The sequence below is a fragment of the Hipposideros armiger genome, unplaced genomic scaffold, assembly GCF_001890085.2.
Source record: "Hipposideros armiger isolate ML-2016 unplaced genomic scaffold, ASM189008v1 scaffold_106, whole genome shotgun sequence".
Classification (NCBI taxonomy): Eukaryota; Metazoa; Chordata; class Mammalia; order Chiroptera; family Hipposideridae; genus Hipposideros; species Hipposideros armiger.
Window position 1 is genome coordinate 1,739,099 of NW_017731456.1, and position 12,566 is coordinate 1,751,664.

The window sequence follows — 12,566 nt, forward strand, 5'->3', positions numbered from 1 at the left end:
AAAAAAAAAAAAAAAGACACTATGCTATTCATGAATAGTGACAAACGTGCCATAATAATGTAAGATGTTAACAATAAGGAAACCTGGATGTGGGTATGTAGGAACTCTCTATATCATCTTTGCAACTTTTCTGTTAATCTAGAACTACTTTAAAATTAAAAGTTTTAAGAAACAAAAACAACATCATCATGATATGTTGAGAGAGACAGAGAGAGAGAGAGAGAAGCTTCAGAAGAAAGGAAAAACATCATACTTTATTGCCCTTAACAGCACTTTTCCCTGCCTTTTGAACAAGGGGTCCTGCATTTTCATTTAGTACTGGGCCCTGCAAATTATGCAGCTGATTCTGACTGTAAAAACCCTTGTTGAATATGCAGTTCTTCTATCTCCCTTCGTATCCTCTCCACCACCCAAATATCAGGCTTTTGGGTTACTTGGATTGCCATTAATAATTATACTCCTATGTATGGATCACCTACTAAGAACTGGCTACCTTACCTGATGCTTTATATATTTATCTCATTTAATCCCATTATAGCTTTGTGAGACAAATATTCATATTCTTATTTAAAGTTGTAGGAAATTGAGGTCCAGGATCACACAGTAAGTGGTTGAAGAGAAAGTCAAAATGTGTGAGTCTCACTTCAAAGCTGGTGCTCTTTCCACAGGGTACAGATGCTCCCTTTAGCCTCCAGGTATCCAAGTATTTGCAGGCTGCTTGGGCAAGCACTTTGGTTTCCATCCTTCAAGTGTTTACTGAGTATCTGCTAGGTAGCAAGCACTGGATCTGGTGCTAGCATTATGATGTTATAGTGTGAAGGTCAGTCCTGAGCTGCACTTGTCCTTTCCTTTGGCTGTGCCCATAATTAGCAGAGTTTTGATGCCCCCATACCTAGCCCACTCTGACACCTGTCCCTCTTGCCTTAGTTTCTGTGATAAAAAGGCTCTAAAGTGGGACACAAAGAAAATCTTGACTACGTACTAAGAATCTGGGAAGGTGATGGTTACTAGATGGGAGGGGGTTAGGGGGGCTGGGTGAGAAAGGTAAAGGGATTAAGAAATACAAATTGATAGTTACAGGAGAGTCACGGGGATGTGAAATACAGTGTGGGAATATAGTCAATAGTATTGTAAAAGGTATGCAGTATCAGATGGGTAGCAGACTTATGGGGGTGATCACTTCATAAATTATATAGCTATCTGACCACTACACTGTACACCTGAAACTCATATAAAATAATATTGAATGTCAACTATAATTTTAAAAAAATAGTCACAGGGGTGTGTAGTGCAGTATGGGGAATATAGGCAATAATGTTCTAATAACTAGGTACAGTGTCAGGCAGGTAGTAGACTTGTTGGGGTTATCACTTTGTGAGTTATGTAAATGTTTGATCACCACATTGTTCTGTATGCCTGAAACTATTTTAAAAATAAGCAATAAAATAAAGAACCTGGGAAGGAGCAAACCCTCATTAACTTCGAAATATTTTTCACTTAAAAACTATTATGGCTGACCAGAAAAAGGGAGGGCAGTGGAGTAAGGCTCTACCACGTCTATTGGCTGGTCACTGACATCTGAGTATTATATCAACTCTAGTGGCACATATTGTGCCTGTTCTTGGTAATAGACAATGAATGAGCTGTGGCGGTAACAATTGGATTTTGAAGAGTCCTCCTACTTATTCATGGTTTTGTTGCTATAATTACTGTATTTCCTTTGTCAAGTTGAGTGGAAATCGGATCCCCTTTACCTCTTCCTGAAGGAGAAATGTGATCTATATCATCTTACAGTAATTTTGCATATTAACCGATTTAAAAGGCTCTGAGCAAGTTGTTTACTCCCCACCATTCCTAGTGAATGTCTGATCTTAGTTACCAAGAACCACAGGTTGTGATGTGGAAGACATTGAGGTAGTAAAGGCCGAGCTGTTGGGAAGTGGTTGGATTTTGTCCCTTTTGAGAGGCCTGAAATGAAGATGGGAGGGTTCTGTCACTTCATGAAAAGCATCCTTGGAAGGAGTCCTCTTTGGAAGGAGACAGAGGTGGCAAGGGGGTGTTTTGGACACACTAGAGAGTGAGTGAGGAGATTCTTCATGTTGAAACAGCCTTGCAAAATCAAAGCGGAAGAAAGGAGGGAAGGTACATGCAAGTCTGACTGGAAATGAGTTTTACTAAAAACACCTTGATTCTTGTCTGCACATTTTTGAGGAGTGTGAAAAAAATGGAGGAAGTCATCTCCAATGGTTTTGTGGGTTTTTTTAAGTATGACATACAGGATATTGAATTTTAACCCCTGTTTGTCCTGAAGTGAGGGCATATTTGGGGGATAAACAAAACACCTATTCTTTGAAATGTGCTGCATCTGTGGCCGAATGATTCCGAGAAGAAAGTCACTTGGAATCACTCTTTTGCTCATTCCTTTTTCTGCGTTCACTATGAGTGTTACATAAATTTATTCAAATAATAATAAAAAGCTATGTGGTCTCCCTAGAATTTCTGTATGAACATATGAAAAATGTATCCTACATCCGACAGGAACGTGTGTAGGTTTTTTTCTTCATAATAGAATTCCATACAAGAATTTTAATTTTATTAGTGCCTTTTGTTTGCATTCCAGAAAGCCAGGCAGAGTTCATGGATGCCATTCCTGTCAAAATCATCCACGTATACAGGAGAGTCTGACCAACTTTTATCACTATCTGTAGCATCATTAATCCATCTAGCATTTATCACATAAATCCAGTGTTTATTAACATAGGGTTCTTAAGTCCATAACCTTGAGTGTTAGTTTAGACTCACAAACTTTTTGAGTATGGAATGACATGTGGTGAACACAAAAAGAGTTTTATTCTCCGGCAAACATATGATCTTAAAAACAATATTTTTGTGACTGGACCACTGAGAAATATTTCCAGAAAGTCTAGATTCCTACAGCGACAAATCAGAGCCCCCGGCTTTAATCAAAATGAAAATCTGCAGCGTTCACATCTGGCTCCACCTGAAAGTCCGGTTCAGAATTTCCCTGTGATCCTGGCAGTTGCAGAAGAGAAGTTTGAGCTTTGTTTAGTATAACAAGAGCTGCAGGACGCCCAGGCCAATAAATGTGTTCATATAAAACTCCAGACAGTTTCTCTTAGACTGAAGTCTTATCAGGGAGATCTCGTTTTGCCTCTACTTAAAGGAGAGATTCAGACGAGGGAAGAAATAGCCTATGCTGGTCAGTGTTCGCTGACTTAAAAGTTAACCCAACACGTACACATTCCCAAGAATGAATGGCTGCGAAGCCTTCCAATGAAACTGTCCGTTTTCCACCCCAACTATTCAACTGTGTGCTTCATTTAGAAGAAAAGCAAAATGAGAAAATGCTTTCCTCATTCCTCCTCTAGACGGCAAAACTCAGAAATGACATCACCCACCCTAAACAGCCCCAGGATGACTCAGGCAGACACAGCCTGAGAAAACTCGCTGCTTCTGCCTTTAGTTTTAGGGCACATGTATGCAGATGAGCTTATAAGAGACGGTTCCCCGCCTTCTTCCTCAGAGGAAGTTTCTTGGTAGATCACCGACACCTCATCCAGGAGTGGGGGTGAAAACTTGGCACCAGGCATCCCCGGCAGAGAGCACCACGGTGATTTGTTCTCCTGGTGGAGAGAGCTGGAAGGAAGGAGTCGGCGCGCAAATAATGAAGGAGCACGGGGCCACCTTCAGTAGCGCCGGAATCAGCAGCAGCGACAGTGACTTGGCTATGGACAGCCTGCAGCCACTCCAGCCTAACTACATGTCTGTGTGTTTGTTTGCAGAAGAATCTTATCAAAAATTAGCAATGGAAACGCTGGAGGAATTGGACTGGTGCTTAGACCAGCTAGAGACTATTCAGACCTATCGCTCTGTCAGTGAGATGGCTTCTAATAAGGTAAGAGATGACCCTTTTATTCATTAAGATGTGACTGGGCAGGGATCTCTGGGCTCCCCTGGCCTCTCTGCCTGTAACAGAGGTGCACCCAGGGATGTGACTGTAAGAATATTCTGTCCCCAAGTGCCACACTTTGTATCTTGATGCTACAGCAAAGTTTACAGTCCTCAGTACACTTTAATTCCCAGAAACCAAACTTCTTTCTTCTTGATGTAGCTCGGAATATGTTTAAGTTGAGGGATGTTTATAAAGTGTACAAATCACTATATAAATGAAAATGCTTTTTTTAAAAACAATTATCAGGACGATAAAGCCTGAATGGATTCATAGGGTAAAATGTGTAAAATATGGCATTGCAATCAGGTGTTTGATTGATTGATTGATTTTTTGAAGAAGAAGAAAATAATGTGACCTCCATATGTATCAATGGAGAGAGAATGGTTTGCCCTGAAGTTTCATAAATTCTGAAATTCTTCTCAGAACGGCATTCTGGGATTTTCTAACATTTATTTTGTGATGTGGGCATGGCTAAGATTAAAAAAGAAAGACACAATATACCTTGTCTCCAAAAAGAGAAAGTTATTTTTTTCTTAAAAGTGTGCTGCTTTTCAAAGTGGAATCATTTGAAATAAAGTTCCACTCATACTGCAAAGAAATGGTTTTATTTATAACTCCCAAATAAAACTTAATGTTGAAGAGCTTTAATTATCTATCATTATATTATTTGTTTAATTAACACCTGGATTTAGAGTGCTAATTTATATAGTAAGAGTTGTTGCTTTTTGTTTGTAATTTTCCCTTGGAGCGTGTGTGTGTGTGTGTGTGTGTGTGTGTGTGTGTGTGTGTGTGTACACAGCCATAACATTGTACCCTCATAAGTACACATTTTCAGGATCCCCAATCATACTAGCTTGTCTTACTGTCTTACTGCCTTACGGTTTTGGGGCTTGGGAAGAGATTTTGTTCTACACCTGCCTGCATGCTCTTTCAGCCAGGAGGTACACTAGTGAATGTGTGTCCCTGCTCCCTCTTTCCTGGGGTTCAAGGATCACCTTCCTATCAAGGTTTGCTGGCTGGCTTCTGCTCAAAGGACCTGAGCAGAGGAAGCATTGCATCCTTAGGAGGTCCTGGATGGGGGAGTGGGGAACTCTTCTTCGTCTTTGTTTGTTGGTTAATGATGGGCAAAATAGTAATAAATAATAATAATAATAATAGTAATAGTAATAATAATAAGCCTCTTTCTCACATTTTAGTTCATATTCAAGTCAGAAGAAAAAAAGAGCAAATGTCTGAGGGTTAAATATTTTAAGTTGAAGACTAAATTCTGGGTTTTTCCAGACTGTTGTAAATCTTAACCAACTGCTTCCCCATGGGGAGGGCTTAACCGCTTAACTTCTGCAAACCACCTTGGGACTCCATGTAGAAAGATTTTCACGCTGGCTTCAGCTTGCTTTCAAGCATCAACAGACACTCTGTTCTGTGTATTTTGTGATCACTGAGACCCATACAAGATCAAGACCCAAAACTCGGAGGTAGCTTTTCAGCAGGTCTCACCATAAAGGACACGCTGAATTTTCCTCTGGAGTCTACTAATGGACAAAGGCAACTAGCTGTAGGAGGGGGGAAAGAATACTTATTGAAAAACTGCGAATTGCTATTATTTTTCATTTTGAGTGTTGATATGTTGTAGATTCTAACTAGGCTTGTGTCTGGAGTGCTGAAATTAGACATTGTCTATATTGCAAACTTATTTAACATCTTTTTATATTCAGTGTCATAGTTAATAAGGTTCTGAGACTAGAGACTGTGGGTCCTGGTAAGAATTCCAATCACTTCAGGCTTCCGCTCCTCCTTTATGGTGTCATGTGCAGGAAGCAATGAAAGTTGAATAGAGCTAACCCTAAAGAAAGGGCTAAACCTTCATTCTGACGCACTTAGCTTAAGTTGAAGAAGAAGTCATGCAGCCTCACCTATTTTCTAAGTCTACAGTGGAAAGGTTGAAGGGCAAAGCAATTATCCAGTGGATGAATAATATATCCAGCTGACAAACTGAAGTCAATGTCAATTTTTTAAAAAAGATCTCACTCTTTTGACTAAGCTACCCGTTTTCCCCCCCAAAGTCTTGATTATCCAGATAATTGTCTCAGGTAATGTTTAATCCATGGCACATATAATATAATGAAGATATTTTTTGTGCCCACCAGAAAGAAATTGATCCTATATTAGTTTTTTGGGAACTGAGTTACCTGTGATAAAAATTAAATTTCACATTCGATTTTAAATGTTGAAATTATTGGAGCATTCCATGCAAGTTGCTGTTTAAAAATATAATTTTCATCATCATCATCATCATCATTATCATCATCATTATCATTACTGTGCAGCTTTATTTGGTCATCCTTTGCTTACCCTTACTGAACAAAGGAATCATGGCAAAGCTCTGAGGTACAGACTTGAAAGTGAGTGTGAAAATGTTCTGTAGAGGCAGCATGTAAAAAGTTCGGGCTTTGGAGTCAAAAGGTCATGGTTCAAATTTCATCTCTATCGTTTACTAGCTACTTGACCGTGGCCAGCTTTCTTAACCACTCTAAGACTTAATATTCTCATCTGTACAACAGGGATAAAAGTGGTACCTACCTCACTGGGTTGCTGTGAAGATTAAATGAGATATAATGCATCTAAAGCAAAGCAAAGCCCCCGATGTGTAGTAAAAGTTCAATAAATGATAACTTGTCAATAGTGTCTACTACATCTTTGCAAAAAATTATGTGTCACTAGTTCTAGCCAGCTAAATGACTGCCAAGTTTTGTTTGCAACTTCTGAACTTAAGAATGGTGATGGGCGAGCCAGTGTTTTTCTCAGGGGGATGTTTGGAATTACATATGTGCAGGCCTACACACACAGCTGGTTGAGACTTGACTGTGTCTAGTGGAGGGAAAGCAAGCAATCTTTCATATTTACTTCATCTGGGTAGGATTGTGTGGGGTTTTTTTTCCTTGTTTGTTTGTTGTTCTTTCTTACCTCTTTTACATTTTGAAGAAAATTGTGATTTTTAAAGAGTATAACTGGTTTTCTCAAGTGTGTTTCAGAGTCCGTGAAGTTAGATAAGGAATTGTTTCTGTGATTTATAAAGACATAGTCTTCTTGGCCCAAATTTCCCTCATTTCTTAATGCTGGCCACAGGCCAAATGAAATCCCAGAATTATAAAGAAAGATGCAGTCAGGTGGGTTAATATCATAGAATATTTCCTCCCAAGAATTTCAACAAGGTGGAATAAATGAAGAGGGAGTTTTATGAGGCAATGGCATTGTTTTTCAAGAGAAAAAGGATGTCTAGTGAACCTTTTCCCAACAGCCCAAGTTCAGTTAGATGCTTTAGAACTCTTTTCTCTAACAACAGATTGCCTTCTTAGATTTGTTCATTAATTTTGGTGTTTCAACTTTATCACCTCCTGAATTAGAAGAATTGTTTTACACTTCAGTGAAATGCATCAGAGCATGAGTTCCTCAGTGGCAAAACAGTCAGATGTTTTGAAAACAGGATGCTTTGGCTCTACATTATAAAAAAGAGGAACGGAAAGAGAAACAGTATAGAAAGGAAGAAACCAAATAGCCTCAGCAGGATCCCCAGCCCAACAGGCATAAACACTGACCTATCTTCCTGACCTTCACTGTGGCTCAGTTCCTGACCTCGTGTCACCAAAGCCAATCGACGTCATTGGAGGAGGATAGGAGGAATGGCGCAGCTGCTGTGAGAGTGACTAGAATTTCCTGTCTCCTTCCTGACCGACACAGTCAGAAAAGTACAGAGTTGCAACAACAGTGGCTGAGGAAGGACCAACACAGAAGAATCCCAGTGAGACGTAGTTGTGACTGATGAAAAAGGGGGAGCTTTTTACTGAGAGGCAGAGTCACTTTCCTAAAATTTTCAGGTGAAAAATGTCAAACGGGTCATTCATACCCAGTGTGTTGAACATTTTTCAAAAGATGAACATGCTCTATGGTATTCAGTGAGGACCTATGTTCAAGCAACTTATCACTGTTCTAACACTCACAATCCGTTTCTTTCTAGACTAGCTTTGCCCTGGGGCTATTTTATGCATGCTACGAAAGTTTGAAAATAGGTGTTCTATTGTTGAAAAGAACAGTCCTGAATAATATCAGTCTTCTCTTTAGAATGAAGCATCTGGACCTAGAATTTCAGTCAATGTTTGCTAAGGAAATCTATAAGATAGGAATGGTAGATAGTTAGTCCTTTTTCTCTGAAGGTGGCATGAACTCAGCTACAGATAACCATCATCACAGGGGAAGTGAGTCCTCCGGCTATATAGGTTTATTTTTCCGGTTATTCAAGGGTGGTCCTACTAGTGTACTGAACATAAAGGCAACTCATTGCTTGTGCTCTTGGGTGGAAAGGAATAAAGTCATGTGAGTACAATCATACCAACCTGGAGCCACCTGGAGCCCACTGATTACCCTAAAGTTGGCTGAGTCATTTTCTGTCTAACTGAATAATCAGTGACTTGAGGAAATGTTGGATCCTGCAGAACTGAAAGAAAATAGATATTATTGGTGAAGAGATTCATCTTAGACCTCTGTCAGGGAGGTGATAGGCAGGTGACCAGCTACTGAAAGGGATTAATTTCACTTTTGCCTAAAATAAAATGATGCAATTAGAGCAGTCCCACTCTTAGGACAAGAGGTATCCTTTTCCTGGACCCTGTGCCTTAAGCAAGCCCTAGCCTGGTCTTCATCCAGTTACACCATACTCCAGGAGGCGAGGAGTCTTCCAGGCCAAGGGAGCAGCTGTGCGCCCTCCTCCAGACCACACTGCATCCATTGGACTCCCAGGTTCTTTGCCTAAATGGCTTTGAACCCATTTCCGGGGCCTGGGTGTGCCTCTTTCCTGGGCGTGCTGCAGGAGTGTACACCCTTAGGTCCTAGGAGTAGCCAAGAGGCAACATTTGGCTCGTGAGAGTTATGTGGGAGGAGCTTGGACTTGCAGGCTGTGGCAGAGGGTGTACAAAAGCCCACATACAAGGTCCTGGGTGGTGTTAGGACAGCAAGAAAGGATAGGGCTGGGCATGCTCCAGGAGCTAAGTCCCCCTGCACTGTCATATCCAAGGATTCAAGAATTCTAAGTTCTAGTTGGCCTTCCAAGCTGCTAGGAAGGGATATCTGTCAAGGTAGGAGTATTGGAAGTAGTTCCATTTATATCTTGACATATTTCCACTTATGGTGTATGGCCATACAAATGTTAGAGGTGACCCTGGATTAGAAAGCAGGATAGAATGAAAACCAGTACTGACAGCCAAGTGGGGGAACTCACACACATTTTTTTACCTCACTCTTCTCCTTTTATCTCAGATTTATGTAGAACTGGAGGCAGCAAAGTGAAAACAGCCAGGGAATAAGCGATGGTTCTGAGTTCCAGCTCTGCCTCAATTTAGGTGTGTTATCTTAAACAATGAAATCATTTTGAATCTTTGCCTTTTTCTTATCTACAAAACAAGACAGTTGGAGAATACTATCTCCGTGGTTTCCTTCAGCTCTTGCATTTATTGATGGACCAGTAACAGTGAACAACCAACCTACGTTTACAGGTTTATACTATGTGTGCAGACATTGTACTAAGCTCCTTACCTGCATTCTGTCATTAACAATCACAGATCCCCTTTGAAACAGGTGCTATTATCCCCATTTTACAGATGAGTAAAATGCGGCTTAGAGACTTGAAATAAATTACCTAAAGTAGAGAGCCAGGATTCACACCCAGGGCCGTCTGACTCGCCATCAATGATCCCAAAGGGATAAATAAGTATAGAAATACAGAGGTATTTAGTATCTTTTATAAGGGAATTTTGTTGTGATTTCTGGGAGGTCTTATTCTTTTCACTCTGGCCATCATTGGTTAGGTCTTGTTCAAAATCCTAATGTGCAATGACCCTATTCTGGGCCTTGAAACCAACCATTAATCACCTCAAGCTCAGTCTTCTTGGCTCGGAAGCAAGAAGAGGGGGGAGAATAGCCATAGTTCTAGAAAATGATTGTAAAGCGCTCAGAAAATTGTTAAGTAACGATGTTAAACTAATCCGCTGCCTACTATGGATCAGTTTGTTAAATTCAAGGCTACTTGTTTCCCAAAATTCTATAACATGGCCTAACCTAAGATAGTAAAGTTTAGTTTAAAGGGCCTTAGCCTACCCTCAAATTCCCTTTTTACCCAACCTCCAAAATAAAAAGAAAACGGAGAGATGCTATTCTTTTTTTTGTTGTTTCGAATTTTATTATCATTCAAAAAATTGGGACAATTTCATCATATACTATGCCTTTTGCAATGCATGCAACATGACAGTAAAATAGAACAACGCTTCGATGGCAATAATTAATATAGGGAAATTTCCTCGAAGTAACGTGTAGACTGTCTTCCTCGGACTTTGCCTTCAAACAAAGATGAAAGACAAGATTAAGCTGTTTATTCTTATCTGGCATTATTTCAGCTGTTCTTTCTGTGATACAAATAGAGTTGTATTATTGAGAGTGTAATTCAGCCTTCCAAGTTCTAGTCTTGTGAAAACGTAACAAATCAAAGAGTTTGAAAGTTGTCTAGTGCTTTCTAATAATTTTGAAATGTAATCCATTTTGCTTAATTTAAATATCTTGCGTGGTATTTACAGAACCATTTCCTTCACTGAATTCTAATCCATTTAGTCAATCTCTCTGCCAACTCACTTGAAAATCCCCAAGTGAACAAATCTCTAAATAATAAGCATTAATGAAGTAAGGCAACATTATCTTTGATTGTTGTGCCTCTGGCTAGCTGATAAGGGAGCATTATATTCTCAAAATCTGGAAATAACTCATTTTAAGGGGAGCCTTTACACATGAAAAAAAAATCAGATAATTATGTTTAGAGTGTCAAATATAATTCTAGAACACTAGTTTTGAAAAATAGAATTACAATATACTAATGGAAAAAAATATATATTTTACATTTTTTCATACTTCTTTGTCTTTTTTTTCCTTTTAGAAATATCCCCGTCTAAAAGGCTTCCCAAATCTATGCCATTGTTATCAATGAAAGAAAAGCCAAGGGTAGAACTTACTCTTGTGCTATTCTCCCCAAACATTTTATTTCTAAGTAAAAGTGTGCTGAGCAAGTGGAGATAGCTCAGCTCTCTGGAAGCCAGGACTTACCAAACCACAAGATGCCAGGGCAAACTTGTGCCACAGTCAATAATAGATTCACACTCTTGAAGACACTGTGCCAATTGTTGATGTGCATCACTGCACATCCCTCCACTTAAGCATTTTTTCAGGGACCTGCAGGCCCCTCTGTCTTGCCCATTTGTACGTGATGTTTCCCTCAACCCGTGCCAAACTGTTTAGTCTCTTGGGTATTTTACTGTAACTTCCTTTGTTTGATTTACTTTAAAGTAGCCAAGTATTTCCACAAAGAAAAGACTGTTCAGTTATTTAGAAATGAAGAAGACAGTAAAACTCCTGTTTCTTTTGTTTCTGTTTTGGGAAGTGTCTGATAATCTTTTTCTCTTTATGGAGAGCTATAAATCATGCGATGCTGTTAGTCACGTGTTTCCTTCTGCTAAATTGCTTGCAATTTTGAAAGATACCACTTTTCAAACCTAAAGCCTTTAGAGATTGAAATTTAGTGAATTAATTGAAAATAAAATTCATCTTCATGGCTCAATTACATCTCTTTTTCTGGCTCTTCAAAATATGGCAATCTTAAAAATGATCATTAAAACCTTTAAATGGCCAACCTCCCTTCACTCCTCGCTAACAGTGTAGCGCATAATGTTATAAACTTCAGCAATTATAAAAATGAAATTTGAGTACAGATAGGAAGTAAAAGTGATTAAACCAATTTTAAAAATTTAGGTCTAGGACAAGAGGTTTTGATATCTGAAAAGATAAATTTTAAATAGTTATTTTGGAAAGGAAAGAGTAAGAAGAGAAGTTACCTTTGCAACTCAATCATATAGGCTGTGTGCTATAGCTGATCAGACAGGGCAAACTTAATTTCACAACTTTCTAAGGTCATTGGTCAGTGTGGATGGTGAAAGTTGATACATCAAACCAAAAGGATCTAAATATATTCTTTCTAGTTAAAATCTTACTTGGTTGATTAGACAAAATCCCAGAACTTTAATCCCAAAAGGGAGCCTTAGATATGATCTAGTTGAAAACGTCATTTTATTGTATAAATGAGGATTGTAAGAATTGAGGATTAAATACCTAATGCACTCCAAAGATCTTTGTAAAATATGAAACACAATCTAAATGAAAAGTAATTTTATTATGACAGGACTTCTCCAGAGTCATAAGGTTAATTAGTGGAAGAATAAGGCCCTAAAATACAGGGCTAATTACAAATTTAGCTTGCTTTTCATCTTTAGCAAAAGGCTGATTCAGCTTAAGTAAGACTTGGGATAGTCCCTCCTTCATTTGCATTGATTTTTAACTCCATATTGTCCATTGACCTTTCTTGAGTAAAAACTATACATGACAATCATTTCAGCCGGAGAGAACTAATTTAGTATTCCTGAAAGTTTTGTGATCAAAATAGTTGGGAGTGAATTACTTTAAATACTCCTGCTATTGGTTGTTTTTCTTCACTTTTTGCTATTTT

At 38.9% G+C, this 12,566-nt stretch overlaps 1 protein-coding gene across 4 annotated transcripts in view; it reads left to right on the plus strand.

Annotated features, from left to right (window-relative positions):
- Positions 1 to 12,566, plus strand: part of PDE4B (phosphodiesterase 4B) — a 524,178-nt gene that overhangs the window by 473,099 nt on the left and 38,513 nt on the right. For all 4 annotated transcript variants that reach the window (XM_019646767.1, XM_019646766.1, XM_019646768.1 and 1 more), the window contains one exon: positions 3,804 to 3,916. In XM_019646767.1, the coding sequence (XP_019502312.1) occupies positions 3,804 to 3,916 (113 nt within the window). The remainder of the gene's footprint in view (positions 1 to 3,803; positions 3,917 to 12,566) is intronic.